The sequence below is a fragment of the Scyliorhinus canicula genome, chromosome 6, assembly GCF_902713615.1.
Source record: "Scyliorhinus canicula chromosome 6, sScyCan1.1, whole genome shotgun sequence".
Classification (NCBI taxonomy): Eukaryota; Metazoa; Chordata; class Chondrichthyes; order Carcharhiniformes; family Scyliorhinidae; genus Scyliorhinus; species Scyliorhinus canicula.
The window spans coordinates 144,079,253-144,102,534 of record NC_052151.1 but is presented as its reverse complement, the minus strand read 5'-3'; the positions used below and the strand labels follow the sequence as shown (position 1 = coordinate 144,102,534).

The following is a 23,282-nucleotide window of genomic DNA, read 5'->3' as shown; positions in this document are numbered from 1 at the left end:
CTCTTCTCAACTCTCCCTTTAGGTCCTTCCTGGCTAACTTGTAACTCTCAAGTGCCCTAACTGAGCCTTCATGTCTCATCCTAACATAAGCCTTCTTCTTCCTCTTGACAAGTGCTTCAACTTCCTTAGTAAACCACGGTTCCCTTGCTCGACAACTTCCTCCCTGCCTGACAGGTACATACTTATCAAGGACACGCAGTAGCTGTTCCTTGAATAAGCTCCACATTTCGATTGTACCCATCCCCTGAAGTTTCCTTCCCCATCCGATACATCCTAAATCTTGCCAAATAGCATCATAATTGCCTATCCCCAGCTATAATTCTTGCCTTGTGGTATATACCTATCCCTGCCCATCGCTAAAGTAAACATAACCGAATTGTGATCACTGTCACCAAAATGCTCACCTACATCTAAATCTAACACCTGGCCGGGTTCATTACCCAGTACCAAATCCAATGTGGCATAGCTCCTTGTTGGCCTGTCTACATACTGTGTCAGAAAACCCTCCTGCACACACTGCACAAAAACTGACCCATCTATAGTACTAGAACTATAGTATTTCCAGTCAATATTTGGAAAGTTAAAGTCCCCCATAACATCTCCTCTGTTACTCTCGCTCCTGTCGAGAATCATCTTTGCTATCCTTTCCTCTACATCTCTGGAACTATTCAGAGGTCTATAGACAACTCCCAACAGAGTGACCTCTCCTCTCCTGTTCCTAACCTTGGCCCATACTACCTCAGTAGACGAGTCCTCAAACGTCCTTTCTGCCGCTGCAATACTTTCCTTGATTAACAATGCCACACCCCCCCCCCCCCCCTCTTTTACCACCTTCTCTGTTCTTACAGAAACATCTAAATCCTGGAACCTGCAAAAACCATTCCTGTCCCTGCTCTACCCATGTCTCCGAGATCGCCACAACATTGAGATCCCAGGTACCAACCCACCCACCTTATTCCGGATGCTCTTGGCGTTGAAGTAGACACACTTCAAACCAGCGTCTTGCTTGCCGGTGCCCTCTTTCGAACTTTTAACCCTATCCCTGACCTCACTACTCTCAACATCCTGTACACTGGGACTACAATTTAGGTTCCCATCCTCCTGCTGAATTAGTTTAAACCCCCCCCGAAGAGCACTAGCTACCCAGGATATTGGTACCCCTCTGGTTTAGGTGAAGACCATCCTGTTTGTAGAGGTCCCACCTACCCCAGAATGAGCCCCAATTATCCAGGAAACCAAAACCCTCCCTCCTGCACCATCCATGTAGCCATGTGTTCAACTCCTGTCTCTCCTTATTTCTCACTTCGCTAGCACGTGGCACGGGTAACAACCCAGAGATAACAACTCTGTTTGTTCCAGCTCTCAGCTTCCACCCTAGCTCCCTGAATTTCTGTCTCAAATCCCCATCTCTCTTCCTACCTATGTCGTTGGTACCTATGTGGCCCACGACTTGGGGCTGCTCCCCCTCCCCCTTAAGGATCCCAAAAACACGATCAGAGACATCACGAACCCTGGCACCTGGGAGGCAACATACCAGCCGTGAGTCTCTTTCGTTCCCACAGAACCTCCTGTCTGTTACTCTAACTATGGAGTCCCCAATGACAAGTGCTCTGTTCCACTTCTCCCTTCCCTTCTGAGCAACAGGGACAGACTCTTTTTAGAAGTACTACTTTTTAGAAGTACTACTTTTAAACTTAGTCACTATTGTAACACACCGTTATTTATGGAGCACCACTTCCCACCTCTGCCAATCTGAGTAACTGCTGTTAGGAAAACAAAGGTAATTTCAAGGGATTTATATTTGTATTGGTAAACATTAGAAATAAGGTACAGTTTAAAGTGTGTTTAATTTAATGTTTCTGTGCCTGGAAAAGTAAAACTAGGGAGTTAGATTCAGACTGGACAATGGTGTCCAGTCTGTGTGGGGATTGGTTAAGTTCCAACTGTGTTCTATTGTGCTTAAAGAGGGCTACAGCGTGAAGAATAAATAAAAGGCATAAGCATGTGGGTGTTGTTTAGCAACAAGGGCCTTATAAGATAGATTTATGATTTAATTTAGCTAATTTAATTGGAGTTGGATATGTAGTCAGAAAGAAGGTAGCCCTCACAGCTCTGCTAGAAGCAGTTGGTTTAGAAGGCTAGAGAGGGAACATCTCTCTCAGCTTTGCTGGAAGAAAAACGATGCAATGGAGTAATAGTTACGAAAATAAGTGCAAAGATTTGAAGAGCAGCTGGAAGAGAAGTGTCGAAGAAAGTCTGTAGTTAAGTGAGCAGAGGCCAAGATATTGTTCAGAACAATTTGTTGAAGAGTAAACAGAGTGTTCTGAAGAGACAGTTGCAGTATCCAGATATAAAGTGGGATACAGCCTTCAAAGGTAAATCAAACATCTGATGCCATTTTAATATAGTCTGGGAATAGAGAGTTAAAGCAATTGTGAGAAGTTTGTACAGCAGCGAAGACAAATAAATCGTAAACTGGATTTGTTGTTAAAAGTGAAGCGGAAACTTTGTTTGAAAGTTTATTTGGAAAGCGTGGTCTGGATTTTGGACTGCAAGCTGCTTAGGGAAAGCATACTTATGAGAGAAGATTTCAAGTGTGTTATTGAAAACTCTCACGTGACAATCAGCTTGGAGGGGGGCGGCTGGGGGAATTCTGAGAAGACATCCACAAACATTCATTTGCAGTTCAGAGTGGAGAGTATGTCACATTCACAATAATAATAATAATCACATATTGTCACAATACGACGATTGTAATCCACATTAAATTAAATCCTGTGTGTAATTGTTAAAATAAAGGGATTGAAAAATGAAATGAAAATGAAAGGGGTATTGGATGCATTCCCCTCCAGTTTGATTATTTCGTCAATTATCTCCCCAAATGTCCTTACATTTCATTGATTTCTTGTAATGTCATTCCCAACATTTCAGTGTCCCTGTAAATATTGTGGCAAATAATGATTTAATACATCTGCTATTTCACAATTATTACCTGTGAGTTTATTATATGTACTTCGTCAAAGCCTTATCCCTATTCTGATTTTTCTTGTGTCATTGTGACACATTGTGCCAAGGGGCAGCAGGGTAGCATGGTAGTTAGCATAAATGCTTCACAGCTCCAGGGTCCCAGGTTCGATTCCCGGCTGGGTCACTGTCTGTGTGGAGTCTGCACGTCCTCCCCCTGTGTGCGTGGGTTTCCTCCGGGTGCTCCGGTTTCCTCCCACAGTACAAAGATGTGCGGGTTAGGTGGATTGGCCATGCTAAATTGCCCGTGGTGTCCTAATAAAAGTAAGGTTATGGGGAGGGTTGTTGGGTTACGGGTATAGGGTGGATACGTGGGTTTGAGTAGGGTGATCATGGCTCGGCACAACATTGAGGGCCGAAGGGCCTGTTCTGTGCTATACTGTTCTATGTTCTATTTATACGTCTGCAGAATATGTTACAATTTCAATTCCTTGATTATTTAATTTTGTGTGGTTCTTTGCCACGTTGTTCTTAAGATTACTTTCTTAACCTTTCTGTATTGACAATGATCTTTACTTATATAATCTTATTCACCCATTGTATCTTAGTTATACAGTGCGAATCACATTCACTAAAGGAAAATTAATATTTTTTCCTCCCTGTCCCCGAGTAATCCTTGTCAATCACTGAACTTTGCTCTTAGTTTCTTTTGCAAATTCTTTTCATCCATTTTTGACAATTATCCTACACACTTTTAGATAGGCACTTCAATGTGACAACTTGCTCATTTCAGAACCGAGTATTGACGGCATATTACACACATCAGTAAATGGGTAGGTTGTCAGTTGTAGTTCTGCTATCGCTCTCTCTCCGAGGGCTGGATTGCATTCTATTTTCTCCCTCTCTATACTATGACGGGATTTACCGACCACCCCGCCAGGTGTTTTTCAGCGGGGGGGAAGCGACCCGCCAGCGGTAGTCAACAGGACTTTGAGTCAACTGGGCAAAGGTCCCCGGCGCATCCCTCCTCCCTCTGATCAAGTCCGGGACAAGGCAGCTTTTAGGCAGCCTTCCCACACAGAGGGCGATTGGGCCTCTCAACATTAGATCTTCGTCGCCGAGAAAACCGTGCGCCGGCGTGGAACTAGAATTCCCCGCCAGCGTGAAGAGCCGATAAATCTCACCCTATATCTATTTTTTCTGGTTCAATCACTTTGTCCCTGCACTATCTTACCTCTATATTCCCTTTTCTTCCCTGAGCCTGTGCTCCCTCTCTTTTATTGTGAGTTTTATAACTTTGACTACTCTCCTCATCTAGCCTGAACCTGCGTTCCCCTGAGCTTCTTTCTTTTTCTTTTTTTAAAATAAATTTAGTGTACCCAATTCATTTTTTCCTATTAAGGGGCAATTTAGCGTGGCCAATCCACCAACCCTGCATATCTTTAGCATTGTGGGGGCAAAGCCCATGCAAACACGGGAGAATGTGCAAACTCCACACGGACAGTGACCCAGAGTTGGGATTGAACCTGGAACCTCGGCGCCATGAGGCAGCAGTGCTAACCCACTGTGCCACCATGCTGCCCGCTTCCTTCTTTTTCTGCTTCATGCTTCTCTCTGATGTCCACTGCTTCATGTCACAGCACTTTGTGGCATTTCAAACATGTGACCTTGTCATCAACTGCTCATTTACACACTAACCATGTGATCTTCATCGTAACACGTGCCACCAGACACTGTCGCATATTGCTTGTTAGATTATTCTCATCATCCTCTCCTTGACCATTGATGTACATGCGCATACATTTTAGTTTTAATTTGACATATTTTCTTCATTCACCCATCAAGTGTTAGGCTAATTTGTATTTGCTTTTTTGTTGAGGTATAAATCTTAGACACTAGATCATGCTTTAAAAGGTTTTGTGATGATCTGCTTCATCAGTAAATTTTCTAGTTTATTTCCCCTAGTTCCATTCTTATCCCCTTCATATCAGTTTCTTTAACCCCAATTTATTAAATCGTGATAATGATTGCCTGCATGTTCTCCTACAATTACTTGATTATCTGTTCTTCAATTTCTATTGCTAGATTCAGAGGTGCTCCCTTTCTTGCAGCACTTACTACGTGCTAGGAAGGAAAGGAGTCCTGCACTTATTGTAAAAACTCCATTCCCGGAATACAATCTTTTCTCTAGGCTATATGGCTACCTAAAAGCTCCTGCACGAATCAGCAACTTTAAAACATCACACAGGCATAGCTGCATCAATAAAAAAGGGCCCAGGCACCAGAATAAATCACACGCACACTGCAAATAAAAAAATGACAGGCTGTTTTGGTTGTACCCCTTAGTGTTCTTATGAAGTCATTTAGCATCACATAAAAAGCTTTTGACATTATTATTTCACATGGCTGTTTACATATTAATTTTGCGCCCCCCACCCTCCTTCCCAAATGTGCAGGGCCTTCCTATAATCCAAAGGACTGCTATTTTTTTCAATGGTGATTCAGAAAATTCTACTGTACTCTGACATGTGTATGAGAGAAAATGGCACTGGACGGCTAGAGACACAAAACATAAAAAATAACAACTTTTGTTTTAAACTCTCCCAACATTTTTTTTGTTACAATTTGTGCAAAGTGTAGGGGGTGAAGATTTAAGGTATTGAGCAAGGGATGCAAGGGAATGGGGGGAATATAAGGAAGAACACAGCAACTGGTAATGACCTGCACTTTGCTACCCGTGAGTGTTGGAAGCAGAGACGATCAATGATTTCAAAAGGAAATTGAATGGGCACTTGAGGGAAATCAACTTGCAGCACAATGGACATAGATTGTAGGAATGGGATTGACTTATCTCCTCTGAATAAAGAGTTGGCATGGACTGATTGAACTCCTTCCATGTTTATGTCTGCCTTGTTTTGTCTAAAAGCAACACGTCATGGAACTCCGTTTATATATCCTCTGTATTGAAAAGAAAATGCAAATTTCACCTGTACATCTTGTTTCCATTCTTTCTGTTGCCTCAGGGAAGGAAGCTCCCATAAAGTCAACTGTCCAGAGAAATGGATGACAGCCAGGAGTGTCCCACCAGGAGACAAACTCATTTTGAAAACTCCATCCTGCAAAACATGGCACAAGCAGCAACCAATGGTGAAAAATATTGGCACCAGATGACTCAAAATAATGCCCAGACTCTGTACACATAAAAACTAAGAGGAGTAGGCCATTCAGCCCTTTGAGCATGCGCCACCATATAATATTAAATAGCTCCACGACATTAACAAGTTTTATTGGATTATTAAATTTATTTTCCAAGTAAAAGAAAATTTCAGCTCAATTCTGAGTACACCATAGGTAATCCACATAGAACATAGAACAGTACAGCACAGAACAGGCCCTTCGGCCCTCGATGTTGTGCCGAACAATGATCACCCCACTTAAACCCACGTAACCCGTATCCCAACAATCCCCCCATTAACCTTACACTATGGGCAATTTAGCATGGCCAATCCACCTAACCCGCACATCTTTGGACTGTGGGAGGAAACCGGAGCACCCGGAGGAAACCCACGCGCACACGGGGAGGACGTGCAGACTCCACACAGACAGTGACCCAGCCGGGAATCGAACCTGGGACCCTTGAGCTGTGAAGCATTGATGCTAACCACCATGCTACCGTGAGGCCATTACATGTTAGAACAATGCAAGCAAGACAGCCTATTGTCGTCAAAAAAGAACTTGCCCTATTAGCCATACACTTGATCACAATAGAGGAAGCATAAGAAACGGCAATGTCATATTAAAATAAAGTTGTGCTATTATTTTGTTGATAAAAAGGGAAAATAATAAGGTAATTAACATTTGCCTTAATATTCAAAGGCAATTAGTTTTCCCTATCTTTGTGCTATTGAAAATACAATCACTGAAACTTTAAAATGAATCAGACAATCAAAGAAATATGGAGACAAGCAACATAAACACAAACATTATGCAATACTGAAGCTATATTAAAAGTGCACTTATTGGCCTGGATTTTGCAGTCAGCGGTGAACAAAAGGCACCAGCCACTGAATAGCCGATGGATCTCCTCTAGGCATTTGTACTGGAATTTGTGGGGATGAGAAATCCATTTAACTGCAGCACTCTATATAGGGGTTCTCAGATCAATGCAAGGGCAAGGACTTCCTTAACCAATTGAATTTAAGAATCATTGAATAATAATAATACTAATAATAACAAACGCTTATTGTCACAAGTAGGCTTCAATGAAGTTACTGTGAAAAGCCCCTAGTCGCCACATTCTGGCACCTGTTTAGGGAGGCTGGAACGGGAATTGAAGCCGCGCTGGTGGCATTGTTCTGCATTACAAAATAGCTGTTTAGCCCACTGTGCTAAACCAGCCCCATGAACATTGGTTAGAAACTGCAAATCACTGTCAAGTCTTCTGCAGGGGGCTACAGTGATAGAGAGAAAAAGTCAAGTGGGTTAAGAGAGAAAGATAAAAGAGACCGAAAGATAAAGTTAAAAATAATTAAAATAATTTAACAATAATTAAAATCTGATGGCATTACACTCCATAGCAGTAAAAGAAAATTTTCAGCAATTGTTTGTTTCATAATAAATAATGCCAGCACAGCATTTTAAAAATATGGAAAAGCCACACCCCAAATTTCTCTGGTTTTTCAGAGATGTATCTATCACATATGGACAGAAATGTCATGCTCTTTGTGTTTTTCAATGGCGATGCTCTCAGGGAGATACCTTTCTATTTCCAGAGCAACAATTTTCTGATTTGTGTTTAATTGCACATATGGGGATGCCAGAAGTTTCTGTCTCATTTACACTTCAATAAATGAGCAGTGATTCCAACTGCAAAAGTCAGGCCAATGTCTTTTAACTTTAAAATGACCAACACAAGTGCATATTAACACGGGTTAACAGTACTGTAATGCTATAAATAGTATCAGAAAGCCCTCATTGAGTCTTTTGCTTCCTTAAAAAAAAGGTCACTTTTGCGAACGGTTTATTTCTTGACTATGAGTTAACATAGTTCACCAACAAAGGGACTCATGTTAAAAGTTTCAGAACACATCAGCATTTCAGATTTCCTATTCTTCAGTAATTCTACTATACCGTCACAAGCAGCATACTGATGACACCATCATACTTCTTCCAATTCACTGCCAGCACACTCGGACACCAATGGTTTTATTCACTGGATAAAAGCAAATTACTGCGGATGCTGGAATCTATTCAATTCTATAATTATCCACCAGTCATTTTCTCAAATCATGGCAAGTCATCTGTGCTCGTCATATCCAAATCAAAAGCTGCATTCAAATCCACTGACTGGGCTCACTGATATTGTGCTTTTAACTTTAAAATTACCAGCACAAGTGCACCTCTGACATACCAGAGAAATTTGGGGTGTGTCTTTTCCATCTTTTTTAAATGCTGTGCAACAATTATAATAATGGGGCAGCACGGTGGCGCAGTGGGTTAGCACTGCGGCCTCACGGCGCTGAGGTCCCAGGTTCGATCCCGGCTCTGGGTCACTGTCCGTGTGGAGTTTGCACATTCTCCCCGTGTTTGCGTGGGTTTTACCCCCACAACCCAAAAACGTGCAAGCTAGGTGGATTGGCTACTCTAAATTGCCCCTTAATTGGAAAAATGATTGGGTACACTAAATTTATATTTTTTTAAAAAGAGAAAAAAAAAAACCCAATTATAATAATGCACAATTGTTTGGGTATGATTGTTTTCAGCATTAACTGAGAGTCCCAAACCAGGAAAACACTGAATGACGGTTTCTCATTTGGTATCATGTTTGCTTAATCCACTGAATGCTGTCCATGAGCTGATGTGGTATGCACTGCCCTCTAGCTGTGGGTTGGGCTTTTACACATTCTCTTTCAGAAGAGAAGACTTCAGAGTTTACACCAAGCGCAAGTTATAAATACAATCCAGACTTTCTCTTGTCGAAAATTGAAGCGGTAGATCTGGTGCTGATTGATCATGCAAGTGACAGTAAAAGTATTCAGGAGTTTTAACAACCTCTAAAATTCTAGCATGCTAAGTCTAAAAATCCAGTGATCTTGATTGTAAAACTGCTGTAAGAACAACAAAGTTTACTGACTGGCTTGGGAAAGCAGCTGGAACTTTATCATTCTCTTCTGGCACCCAATTTTCCGTATTAGCTTCTGGTCTACTGCATACCACAATCTTGAAACTTAATGATGACTGATCAAAGTGCTTAATGTAGATAGGCTCTGGTAAAACTGAAGCATCAACAAATCCAGCTCAACAGAGGTAGTAAAAGCACAAATAGTACAGTACAGATAATTTGAAGAGTGGAGATGGTTACATTGGTACTTGCTTCATTTGAGGAACACTAGGCTGAAGAAAAGTGGCCGTTAATTTAAAATTGTCTGCACATTGGGAAACCAAATGTCAGAATGAGAAGCCAGCAGAATGACTCCACTTTGTGAAGACAGATTCAAAGGGTGCAATGTAATGCTGTTTACAGGCATGGGTTGGGCTACTGGGTGAAGGTCCCTGGCACATCCCTCCTCCCTCCGATCATGTCAGAGACAAGGCAGCTTTTAGGCAGCCTTCCCACCCAGAGGGCAATTGGGCCTCTTAACATGAGAGAGTGTGTTTTCCCATTGTGAGCTGAAACTTTAAAAAGGCTAGGAAAAGGAGATTGAATTTTCCAGGGCACTCTCCATCCACTAAATTATCACTTTTTCTTACCTGTTTTGATTCCCGCCTCCAAAAGCCTTGAAAATTCAGCATCCTTAAGAAACCTCTTTGTGACTGAAAACAAAGCACAAGAAACAGGGTATTGGTTGGGTTAAACACGCAGGAGTTTACGACTCTGAAATTCTGAAAGAAGTTTGCTTTGGCAACAAAGAGTTCTTTTATATATACTTGGCCAAAGAAGTGGACTTTACCAAAGCAATGGTAACCAGGTTTGTCAGGATACTGGATGAAAGAAAAATAAAGAGATAGTACTGGAAATGCAGGCAGTATATAATGTGGCTAGACAGATGCACGCTAGGCTGCTAAAAATTCCAGAGTTGTTGGCCACAATCTTCCTAACCTCCTTAGACATAGATGGATGTGCCAAACCATTGGATATTTTACTTCCCTGTTCATAAAAGGAGAGATGGAATTACAGACTAGTCAGCTCAATATCAGTAGTGGGGAAACTTTTCAAAATTATAAAGAAAATGTTAACGGACTAGAATAGACTAATAAATTAAAGTCAGTGTGGGGTTTTAAGGTAAAATCGTTTGATTAAACTGATTAAGATTTTTGATGAGGCAGAGAGGGTGGATGAGGACAATGCAGCTGAAGTTGTGAAGGTGGATTTTTAAAAGGCATATTGTGAACTGCCATTTATTAGGCTCATAGCAAAACTGAAGCCGATGCGATGCAGAGTTCAGCAGAAACATAGATACAAAATTGGAATATAGAAACATACAAAATAGGAGCAGGAGGAAGCCATTCAGCCCTTCAAGCCTGCTCTGCCATTCATTCTGATCATGGCTGATCATCCAACTCAATAATCTGAATCCGTCTTCCCCGCCTCATCCACCGCCCGCTCCCTGTGGCCCGCTCCTTTGATCCCCTTCGCCCCAAGTGCTATTCTACCTGTTTTTTGAAAACATTCAATGTTTTGGCCTCAACTACTTTCTGTGGTTGCAAATTCCACAGGCCGCCCACTCTCTGGATGAAGCAATTTCTCATCAGCTCTATCCTAAATTATCTAAACCATATCCTCAGACTGTGGCCCCTGGTTCTGGACAACCCCAACTTCTGGAACACCCTGCTTGCATCTACCCTGTCCTCTTCGAATTTTATAGGTTTATATGAGATAATAATAATAATCTTTATTAGTGTCAAAAGTAGGCTTACATTAACACTGTAATGAAGTTAATGTGAAAATCCCTAGTTGCCACAGTACGGCGCCTGTTCGGGTACACTGGCGGAGAATTCAAAACGTCCAATTCACCTAACAAGCAAGTCTTTCGGGACTTGTAGGAGGAAGCCGGAGCACCCAGAGGAAACCCAAGCAGACACGGGGAGAACATGCAGATTCCGCACAAACAGTGACCCAAGCCAGTATCGAACCCAAGTCCCTGGCGCTGTAAACAACAGTGCTAACCACTGTGCTACCATGCCGACCCTCCTCCTCATGCTTCTGAACTCCAGTGGATATAATCCTAACTGACTCAATCTCTCCTCATTCGTTAGTCCTGCCATCCCAGGATTCAGTCTGGTAAACCTTCTCTGCATTCCTTCTCAAGCAAGAACATCCTTCATCAGATAAAGAGACCAAAACTGCATGCAATATTCCAGGTGTGGCCTCACAAAAGCCCTGTATAATTGCAGCAAGACATCCCTGCTCCTGAACGTGAATCCTCTCCCTATGGAGGTCAACATTTGATTTGCCTTCTTTACCGACTTCTGCAACTGCATGTTTACCTTCAGAGGCTGGTGTAAGAGGACACCCCGATCTCGTTGCACATTCCCCTCTCCTAATTTACATAATAATGTACCTTTCCATAGCCTCGCATTTCTCCAAATTATTCTGCATCTGACATTCATTTGCCACTCACTCAACTTGTCCAAATCACACCGATGGATCTCTGCATCCTCCTCACAGCTCACCCTCCCACCCAGCTTTGTGCATCTGCAAATTTGGGGATATTACATTTAGTTCCCTCATCTAAATCATTAATATTATTTTAAAAATATACAGTGAATAGCTGGGCTCCGAGCACCGATCCACTGATACCCCATTTGTCACTGCCTGCCATTTTGTTTATTCCTTCTTTTTGTTTCCTACTTGCCAACCAGTTTTCTACAATATATCAATAACAATATCATGTTTTCTATAATACATAGCAACAATGAATGTAAGAATTTTGGCTCTAAACCTTATGAGTGATTTCTGATCAACAAATATATTCTGCATTTATTTTTACAATATCTTCACCAGTCACAGTGAGAATGAGGGGATTCCTTTCTGCTGTCCAGTCTAGTAGCTCATCATGCAAGGCAATTCACTCAACAGTGCACTTTTCTGTTGGAAACATAACTAACAGCCGATCTCCAATTTACACATGTACGCTTCAGTTCCACCAATAATGCTGAATCCTGACCTTGAAAAATATTAACCCAACAGAATCTAAATGGTTTTTCCACCATTCTTTGACATGGATTCAATAATAGCCTTTAAAACTAAATCTGAAAAATATATTGAGAAAGAGTGGGGCTAACTCTTCATTGTGCTTCAGTGAAGCTGACACAAACTCGATTGGCTGAATGGATTCCTTCCATGCTGCACTATTCCATGATTTTATGTTCTTCCAATGAATGATTGTGCAAAAGAATCAAAATTTCACTTAACTGCAGTATTTTACTTAAAACTGTGAAACATATGGCTAACATGGTGTTAATTTTCACTTTGATACAAAATTTAATACAAGTAATTTAATACATGACTATTAGTGCGATAATAAGTTGCTTACATTTGAAAAGGCCAAAAAAAGTTAACTACTTACAGTACCAACATCATCCTCATAGTTGGTGACCTGCTTGTAGTATGGAGCACCAGACAGAATCCGCCAGGCAGTTATTCCATAACTGGCAGCTTTAGAAACTCCTTTTTCACTGATTTCGCAGCCTCCTACCAGCAGTAACCTGTATTATTATAAATTCTTTCCTTAGCATAGTATTAAAGGATTGCTTTTGCTTGCAACAGGAAAAGTACTTCTTAAAAAAGTGTGCACTACCTATTCATTATCTCAACCATACATTCTCAAATATTTTTTGCACCTACATTCCAAACACTATCCCTTATATGGATTTTTCTGGTACTGGGTAGAGGGTACATAAAACATTATGAGGGGTTAAAATACTATTTTTAACCTTCCCAGCTATTCCTTGTAAAGTAATTAAAAATTTAATACAGCATTGGTCCTCATTTTAACACCTCGCCTGATGAAAACTAGGCAGGGGGAAAAAAAATTCAAGTAAGTTAATATTAACCTGCTCATCTGACATCTTTGGAAGCCTCCTCCAATTTCAGCCTGAAGACTTATTATTTATAAAAAGGAAAGAATGATTTTTATAAGGTAAAGAACATGCCTACCTCAATTAGAAGAAAGACTTTTTCGTTCACTTGCCAACTATACGCAAACACATTTACAAGGCAGAAAAAAGCACAAAGGTATACTCACTTGTGGTCACAATGATAGATTACTGTAATAACACCATGCGAATAATGACTGTTAAAGTTGAAGCTGTGATTTTCCTGGTAACTTTGATGGGTTCCAACACTACACGGGAGTAAAATAAGACATAAGCATTTAAGGATTTTGGAAAATGTTCAACATAATTGCCCAAATTGTGCAGCAAGGGTATGTTTTGGCTATCAGCATTTGCTACTATTAAGGAAGAAACTGGACAGCCGACTATAGTGTCCACACATTCGCAGTAAATGAGGACTATAAAGTTGCTGTCCGAGTTACACTGCTCTATCCCAAACTTTGTGACATCAGTACTTCTCTGACAGATTCAGCATTCACACACATCCAGTAGCATGAAGTTTCTGTACTATGCACTGATCAAACCAGAAAAGGTTAGAGCTTGTCTGTTCGAGTGCAAGTTAATTTTAACAGCATGCCAAACAACTTTTCTGGGCATGAAAATCATGGCGTCTCATTCCTTCAGATTTTAATTAGTATTGGACATCTGAAAAAGTTGAAAGATTTAAATGAAATTTAAATAAAAAACTTTTTGTCTCTTTTATTTCTCTCTAATCTCATCTTTCTATCCCTCTCTTCATTCTGTTCTTCTACAAGATTTTACATTCATTAACTACTCTTAACTTTCACTTCCTGGTCTATATTGTGCATAGTTCATAGAATTCCTATCGTGCAGAAGGATGCCATTCAGCCCATTGAATCTGCACTGACCCTCTTGAGAGAGCACCGCACCACTGCCCCGCTCTATCCTCATAACCCCACCTAACCTGCGCATCTTTGGACACTAAGGAGCAATTTAGCTGGATAATCCACCTGACCTGCACCTCTTTGGACTGTGGGAGGAAACAGGAGCACCCGGAAGAAACCCACGCAGACACAGGGAGAACGTGAAAACTCCAGTTACCCAATGCCAGAATTGAACCCGGGTCTCTGGTGCTGTGAGGCAGCTGTGCCGACCACTGTGCCACCCTTCAGTAAGAATTATTCAATCTTATTGGTTAAGGAGGCAAATCCAAGTTGTTTGCCTTTTCCCACAGACTACAGATCCACTGTTTAGGCTCTCTAGTTACCACAAATTGCATGTCTTTTGGTCAATTCAATAGATAATATGACCTAATGATTATAATGTGAACAATAGAAAGTTTGAGGTATATGCAATGGTCAGTTGAAATACAAGCTTTGTTAAGTAACATTAGATTTATCCCAATAGTCCATTTACTGTCTCTATTAGGTGCATCCTCAGCACGAACCAACGCCAACATGACATTCTTGTGGCTATTTAAAATAATTAGTCTGTATAGTGACAGAAATACTGTGACGTTTATTGATCTATAAGTCACTTTTATTTCTGCACCTATCTCAAACAGACTTCACTATTCAATGATTTTCACATTCCCAAAGTTAATGCTAATTAGCTAAAAGTCTTTATTTGTTTTATTTAAATTCAAAGTATCCAATTTAACTTCCCGATAGGCTGAGGCAAATTCTTCAGCAAGGTGTGTTTTGTGTAACAATGATTATAAATACAGGTATGTAATTAAATAGAAGTGATTAGTGATCACATGCCACCAGCTCGGACAGTACTTATTTTCCTGAAAGAGAAATTATTTCTGACAAACAATTATAATGAATTGAGCTGGAAGTAGTTTAACCAGGCAAGACCAGGTTAAAGTCCAACCTGTTTATTTAGATTCACTAGCTTTCGGAGCATAGCTCCTTCAACAGGTGAGTGAAGGAGCTGATGAAGGAGCTGCCCTCCAATAGCTTGTGTTTCCAAATAAACCTGTTGGACTTTGACCTGGTGTTATAAGACATCTTACTGTGCCCACCCCACTCCAACGCCAGCATCTCCACATCAAAGGTAGCAAGAGGTAGTCATATGTACGTACAGTTGAAATGTCATGCAAAATACTGTAGATCAATTTTAAAAGTCTACATCTTACCTGACCAAGTAACTTTTCAACTGCCCTCGATAGTTCACAACTAGAAGTTCTGTTGAACACTGAGGATTATCACTGGACTCCAAGAATATCAATCCTGCTATAGCATAACTAAGATCGCCTGCGGAACTAGCAGTCTTTAAAAAAAAAATTGTTATTTATATATATGTCTCCTTCATTATTCAAAAATTGATAATCCTTTGACATCGACACCAACAGCATATTGAACTTTGACAAATTCTTTAAAAGTCACTACAAAAAAGAAATACCAAGAGGCCTTCACCCTTAGATTATGATTCTCTTTCAAATCAAGTATTATGCTTAGTCTGATAGTATGACTACCATTTGCTGATTGTCTTTTCAGTTTGAAGGTGCGAAAGGCATCAAAATATTCTGGGTAGCTTTTTTATTAATTCATGGGAATGTGAGCATTGCTGACAAGGTCAAAATTCACTGTTCATCCCAAAATACCCTTGTGATGCTTGGGTGGGTGGGGGAAGGGTGGGGCATGGAAAGAGCCCTGACAACAGTGAAAGGACAGCGAAACGTTTCAGGTCAAGTTGACGGAAGGGAGCTTGCAAGTGGTGTTATTCTATGTGTCTGCTTCCCTTCCTCCGAGGTCGTAGAGGTTGCCAGTTTGGAAGGCAAATGTAAGGTGCCTTGATGAGCTGCAGCAATACATTTTGTAGATGATACACACTGTTGTCATTGTGCGCCAGTGGTGGAAGATGGTGGATAGGGGTGCCAATCAAGCAGGCTACTTTAATTGCATGTTGTTGATGCTGCACTCATCCAGGCATGTAGAAAGTATTCAACCACTTTGGGGGGTCAGGAGACGAGTTAACACACCACAGAATTTTCAGCCTCTGATCTGTTCTTGTAGCCACAGTATTAATGTGAAATGAAATGAAATGAAAATCGCTTATTGTAACGAGTAGGCTTCAATGAAGTTACTGTGAAAAGCCCCTAGTCGCCACATTCCGGCGCCTGTCCGGGGAGGCTGGTACGGGAATCAAACCGTGCTGCTGGCCTGCTTTAAAAGCCAGCAATTTAGCCCAGTGAGCTAATCCAGCCCAGTTCAGTTTCTGGTCAATGGTAGCCCCCAGGATGTAGATGATGGGGGATTCAGAGACCGTAATGCTATTGAATGTCAAGGGGTGATGGTTAGCTTCTCTCATGCTGTAAATCATCATAGACTACCACTTTTGTGGTGTTAATGTTGCTCGGCATTTATCAGCCCAAACCCAAACCTTTCCATAAGACTATAAGACATAGGAGCAGAATTAGGCCACTCGACATATTGAGTCTGCTCCGCCATTCAATCATGGCTGATATTTTTCTCATCTCCATTCTCCTGCCTTCTCCCCATAGCCCCTGATCCCCTTATGATCAAAAACCAATCTATCTTTCTCTTAAAGACTCTCAGTGATTTGGCATCCAGGTCTTGTTGCATGCAAGCACACCTGCTTCAGTATCTAAGGAGTTGTGAATGGTGTTGAACATTGTAATCATCAGTGACAACCTCACATCTGATGAAAAGATGGAAGGAAGGCCATTGGTGAAGCAGCTGAAGATGGTTGGGCCTCCTGGAGGATTTTCAGAAGTGATGCCCTGAGCTGAAATAACTGGCCTCTAACAACCACAACCGTATTCCTTTCTGCTCGGTTTAACTCCAACTAGTGGAGAGTTTTCTTCCTGATTCCCATTGACTTCAATTTTGCTGAGACTCTGATGCCACACTTAGTCAATGACTGTTTTGATGACAAAGGCAATAACTCTTTCACCTCGGGAATTCAACTCTTTTGTCCATGTTGGACCAGACTGTAATGAGGTCTGTCATTAGCTGGATTGGATTTGCCCTGTTTTTTTGTGGACAGGACATAGTTGCATAGGTTTCCACATCACCAGGTAGATGCTACAGCTTTGACTTGTCCTCCCGTGTTTTTTCTCATCCGATGTAGAAACAGAACATGCCTAACCTGCTTGTTTTTCAGCATGATAGATGAGTTGTATCCCTCTGTATCACAGTATTTAACATTGCATCAGCCTGCACTATTGGAAGTGTTGATTTTATTTTTAGTTGCAAGCCTATGATACCTCTGAAACAGACCTGGAGACTTATTTAATGCCAACACCATATCATATTGAATGAACTTTTGTGTTAAATTATTGGCAAAGTTGGTCACCAAAAGATGGGAAGAATTAATTTTAGCCAGAAAAAAAAGTACACATTGCTGTAAAAAATTTGACCAAATGACTCAATCTTGATTACCTACTGATAACTACATACATATTAAAACAGTGCACATTCAATTGTTAATATTTAACATTATTCCATTTATCCCAACAATTTCCCTCGAACTTACTTCAAACCCTATGTCTTGAACGTGTTTTTAGTCTATTGGATGTAGGTTTCCCAACATATGTCCATAACGGGCAACAAACATGTTACTCTCATAGGACAGTACATTGCACATTCACATGCAGAAACATACAAGATAAATTTCAGTGTTACCGGTAGAATGATGAAAAGTTCACTGCCCATCAAGTCAAACACTCTCACTGTGCCTGTACTTTCAGCATAAGCCAGCAGTGTACAATCATGACTCCATGTCACACAACGCCACTGGGGATGAGGGTCTTTTGGAACTAAGGACAGAAATGAAGAATAGCTAAAATTTGCATACTGTCAATATCCAAAAAAAGTCTCACCATTAATAAAATGTCTTAAAGCTGTATGTTATGAGAAGGAAATTGACTTTCACTCCATTGCCTGAAAACTGCTGTAAAAAAATATTTAGTCATTAGACAGATCATTTATATAGTGACAGTTTCTTCAAATAGTGCCCTAACGAATGTCAATACTGTGACTCTATCGCTCCACTGCATTAAACACATGTGGTGTGGTACCTATCAACCAAATACATTTTGACAAATACATGAATAGGATGGGAATAGAGGGATACGGACCCCGGAAGTGTAGAAGATTTTAGTTTAGACGGGCAGCATGGTCGGCGCAGGCTTGGAGGGCCGAAGGGCCTGTTCCTGTGCTGTACTTCTCTTTGTTCAAACTGTGATAGCAATGCTGATCAGGGCAGTTAATAAAAGCTGATTTCCCCATGCCATCAAATATGCAAATAAGGTATAACCACAATAATATGTTTCCTTAGAATTCAAATTTTCACAAAGAGCACTACATATAATATGATCTGCAATTAAGATTTATCTGGGCAAGGGAGACAATTTTAACCACTAATCATAGAATTGTACAGCATTGAAAAAGGCCATTCAGCCCATAGTATTTGTGCCAATTTGCTCACCCACCTACTGCCCACATCATTTCATTTGCATGGCCAATCCACCTATGTTGGACATCTTTTGGGTTGTTGGGGCGAAACCCACACAAACACGGAGAGAATGTGGAAACCCCACACGGACAGTGACCCAGAGCAGGGATCGAACCTGGGACCTCGGCACCGTGAGGCCGCAGTGCTAACCACTGTGCCAGCGTGCTGCCCACCCACATTATTGTAATGTTTTTATTTCAGTCATTTATCAAACTGATAATAGCATTATTAAGCTGCAAACATGTTATGAATCTCAAACGTTCCAACTTGGAAAAGATTAAAGCTAAAAGTTATATGAAAGTTCTCAAAGGTGCCCTGTTAAGCAAGTCTATTGAAAGTGAATATGGAAAGCTCTAATCATAATATAAGCAATCCTATTATCAATAAGACCCTTTAAGTACGGTATAGAATTTGAATTGGTACAATACCTATACATTTTCCAATGACAGATCCAAATTCATCTCTTGCAGATCTGTAACATAATTTGCCAAAATTAAGAACTAAACAATGCAAACTTTTATTCAATTATTTTAGGAAACCCAAAGCATTTTTGTAAGAACATCTCAGGAATCATAGAATTCCAACAGTGCAGGAAGCCATTCGGCCCATCAAGTCTCACCGACCCTCCAAAAGAACACCCGACCAAGGCCCACTCTTCTGCGCTATCAATGTAACCCTACATTTGTGAGGGCCATGAAGAATCCAGCATTATTTTGTAGAATCAAAAGAAATAACTTTATTTATAATTACATATATACAACAGCAGCAGTACTCCACTACTGCTCACTCCTCACTAGCTGGTTCCACACTGGCCAGCTCTATTTATGTAGGCGACTCTGCTAATGAATTCTCAGCCACTCTTATTGGGGAAGCTCATACTCACTAAGGATTGTGGGTTTGCCATTAGTCTCCAGCCAGTAGTAATCAGACAGCTTATAACTCTCCCCCCCCCCCCCCCTCCCAAAGTACAAGGAATCCACCGAAGACCCTGGCAAAGGAAGGCATCGGATGCGTTTTGCCGCAGGCTGGACACCATTTGCACGAGGTGTTGGATCGGGCGGCGTGTAACAAGAAGAACGCTTCAGCGACGAACAGCGTAAAAGCAGTACATCCAAGGGCCGTGGGACCGAGGACTCCCCCTCGGAGGCATCCTGTGTCTCCATCTCGGAGTCAGAGTCCACTGCCTCCGTCATCTCGATGTCTCTATCTCCATGCGGTTCTACAACGACCTGCGCAGGCTTCGAGTGTGGCACCAGAGGAAGGTCGTGAGGATGATCCTCCACTGCGTTTGGTCTCTGCGGCTGATGAAGTGAGCTCCAGGGATAAGGAATCATTGGAAGAGGCAGCCTTCTGGACCGAACGTGGTCAACATGCTTGCGCTGGAGATGACCCTCACTTGCACCAGGTAAGTGATAGGCCCCGTTCGTCAAACCTGCACATGCCTGGACACTAAGGGGCAATTTTGCATGGCCAATCCACCTCACCTGCACATCTTTGCACTGTGGAAGGAAACTGGAGTACCCACTGCAAGCCCACGCAGACACTGGGAGAGTGTGCAAACTCCACATAGACAGTCACCAAGGCTGGAATTGAACACATGTCCCTGATACTGTGAGGCAGCAGTGCTAACCACTGTGTCACCTTAACCATATTTAACACATGAAGAGTGTCCGAGCAGGAGAGAGAAAACTGGAAACTAATGATAATCTTTTGTGTCACAAGTAGGCTTACATTAACACTGCAACAAAGTTACTGTGAAAAGCCCCTAGTCACCACATTCCTGTTCAGGTACACAGAGGCAGAATTCAGAATGTCTAAATTACCTAACAGCACGTCTTTTGGGACTTGTGGCAGGAAACCAGAGCACCTGGAGGAAACCCACCCAGGCACAGGGGAAAACGTGCAGACCCCACACAGACAATGACCCGAGCCGGGATTCGACCCTGGGACCCTGGTGCTGTGAAGAAACCGTGCTAACCACTGTGCTGCCATAACGACCACTGTTGACCTGCTCGCCTTACATCAGTAATTGAGAAAATGCCACAATCCATAATAAAGCATGTGATAAATGTACACTTGGATAATAATCATCTAATTGGGCATAGTCAACATGGAAAATCATGTTTGAGAAACCTGTTGGGAGTTTTTGAATATGTTACTGACAGAATCGAGAAATGGCAATCAGTGGACATAGTATACTTGCATTTTCAGAAGGTTTTTGACAAGTTCCCCACAGGAGATTGATTAACAAAATTAAAGCACATGGGATAGGGGATAATATACTGGCATGGATTAAGGATTGATTAACAGGCAGAAAACAGGAGCAGGAATAAACGGGTCATGCTCGCATTGGCAGGCTCGTGGGGTACGACAAGGATCAGTACTTGGAGCCCACTGTTCAAAATATAAATCAATTATTTGGATGTGACAACCAAATGTAATATTTCCAGGTTTGCGGATGACATAAAACTAGGTGGGAACGTGTGTTGCGAGAAAGATCCAAAGCAGCTTCAAGAGGATTTGGACAGACTTTATGAGGAGGAAGAGTATGGTAGCTGGAATATAAAATGGAAAAATGTGAAGTTATCCAGTTTGACAGGAGAAACAAATGAGCAGAGTGTTTCTTAAATGTAAGAAATTTCGAACTGTCAGGGGTGACATGGTGGCACAGTGTAGCACTGCTGCCTCACACCGCAGAGGAACGATACCGGTCCCAGATCACTGCCCGTGTAGTGTTTGCACATTTTCCACATTCCTGTGTGGCTTTCACCCACACAACCCAAAAGGTGTGCAGTGTTTGTGGATTGGCCGTGCTAAATTGTCCCATAATTGGAAAAATTTAAAGATATACATTGTAAAGTGTCAGAGGTAGAAACAGTTTGCCAGGGTGATGTGGGAGACTTAGATTTGCTAATTTGATGCGAAGTTTCTGAACTTCCATTGAGTGAAGATTCAAGGCAGCAGTCAGGTTTCTGGCATTCGGTCTGGAGGGCAGCCAAAGGCAAAAATGATGTCACTGGACTAACATTGGGGTGCAAGTTATCAGGCTGAAAAAACAAGCAGATGAGGCATGTCCTGTTTCTACATCGGATGAGAAAAAACACTGGATGACAAGTCTAAGCTGTGGCATCTACCTGGTGCTGTGGAAAATTATGCAGCTATGTCCTAACAACCAAAAAAAATACAAATCCAATCCAACTAATTACCACCCTGTCACTCTTCTCTCAATCATCAGAAAATTGATGGGAGGTGTCATTGACAGTGCTATCAAGTGGCACTTACTCAGCTATGACCTGTTCACAGACACTCATTTTGGATTCTGCAAGAGCAACTTGGCTCCAGGCCCTCATTAGTCTTGGTCCAACATGGACAAAAGAGTTAAATTCCCGAGGTGAGAGAGTTACTGCCTTTGTCAAATATACAAATCTACAAATATATAAAACAAAAAAAGAGTGGCTAAGGTAAATATTGGTCCTTTAGAGGATGAGAAGGGAGTTTTAATAATGGGAGATGAGGAAATGGCTGAGGAACTGAACAGGTTTTTTGGGTCGGTCTTCACAGTGGAAGACACAAATAACATGCCAGTGACTGATAGAAATGAGGCTATGACAGATGAGGACCTTGAGAGGATTGTTATCACTAAGGAGGTAGCGATGGGCAAGCTAATGGGGCTAAAGGTAGACAGGTCTCCTGGCCCTGATGGAATGCATCCCAAAGTGCTAATAGAGATGGCTAGGAAAATTACAAATGCACTAGTGATAATTTACCAAAATTCACTAGACTCTGGGGTGGTCCCGGTGGATTGGAAATTAGCAAACGTGACAACACTGTTTGAAAAAGGAGGAAGGCAGAGAGCGGGTAATTATAGGCCAGTGATTTTAACTTTAATAGTAGGGAAAATGCTGGAATCTATCGTCAAGGAAGAAATAGCGAGGCACCTGGATAGAAATTGTCCCATTGGGCAGACGCAGCATGGATTCATAAAGGGCAGGTTGTGCTTAACTAATTTAGTGGAATTTTTGAGGACATTACCAGTGCAGTAGATAACGGGGAGCCAATGGATGTGGTATATCTGGATTTCCCGAAAGCCTTTGACAAGGTGCCACACAAAAGGTTGCTGCATGAGATAAAGATGCATGGCATTAAGGGTGAAGTAGTAGCATGAATAGAGGATTGGTTAATTAATAGAAAGCAAAGAGTGGGGATTAATGGGTGTTTCTCTGGTTGGCAATCAGTAGCTAGTGGTGTCCCTCAGGGATAAGTGCTGGGCCCACAATTGTTCACAATTTACATAGATGACGAGTTGGGGACCAAGTGCAATGTGTCCAAGTTTGCAGACGACACTAAGATGAGTGGTAAAGCAAAAAGTGCAGAGGATACTGGAAGTCTGCAGAGGGATTTGGATAGGTTGTGAATGGACTAGGGTCTGGCAGATGGAATACAATGTTGCCAAATGTGAGGTTATCCATTTTGGTAGGAATAACAGCAAACGGGATTATTATTTAAATGATAAAATATTAAAGCATGCTGCTGTACAGAGAGACCTGGGTGTGCTAGTGCATGAGTCGCAGAAAGTTGGTTTACAGGTGCAACAGGTGATTCAGAAGGCAAATGGAATTTTGTCCTTCATGGCTAGAAGGATGGAGTTTTAGACTCGGGAGGTTATGTTGCAATTGTATACGGTGTTAGTGAGGCCACACCTGGAGTAGTGTGTTCAGTTTTGGTCTCCTTACTTGAGAAAGGACGTACTGGCACTT

The 23,282-nt window shown here is 41.6% G+C and overlaps 1 protein-coding gene across 2 annotated transcripts in view; it reads right to left on the bottom strand.

Moving 5' to 3' along the window:
• The window catches only part of nbas (NBAS subunit of NRZ tethering complex), a 339,860-nt gene that overhangs the window by 292,782 nt on the left and 23,796 nt on the right, over positions 1 to 23,282 (bottom strand). For both annotated transcript variants that reach the window (XM_038800239.1, XM_038800240.1), the window contains exons 6-12: positions 18,954 to 18,997; positions 17,694 to 17,827; positions 15,182 to 15,315; positions 13,212 to 13,310; positions 12,534 to 12,672; positions 9,715 to 9,777; positions 5,952 to 6,080 (exon numbers count right to left, since the gene is read on the bottom strand). In XM_038800239.1, coding sequence (XP_038656167.1) covers positions 5,952 to 6,080; positions 9,715 to 9,777; positions 12,534 to 12,672; positions 13,212 to 13,310; positions 15,182 to 15,315; positions 17,694 to 17,827; positions 18,954 to 18,997 — 742 coding nt within the window. The remainder of the gene's footprint in view (positions 1 to 5,951; positions 6,081 to 9,714; positions 9,778 to 12,533; positions 12,673 to 13,211; positions 13,311 to 15,181; positions 15,316 to 17,693; positions 17,828 to 18,953; positions 18,998 to 23,282) is intronic.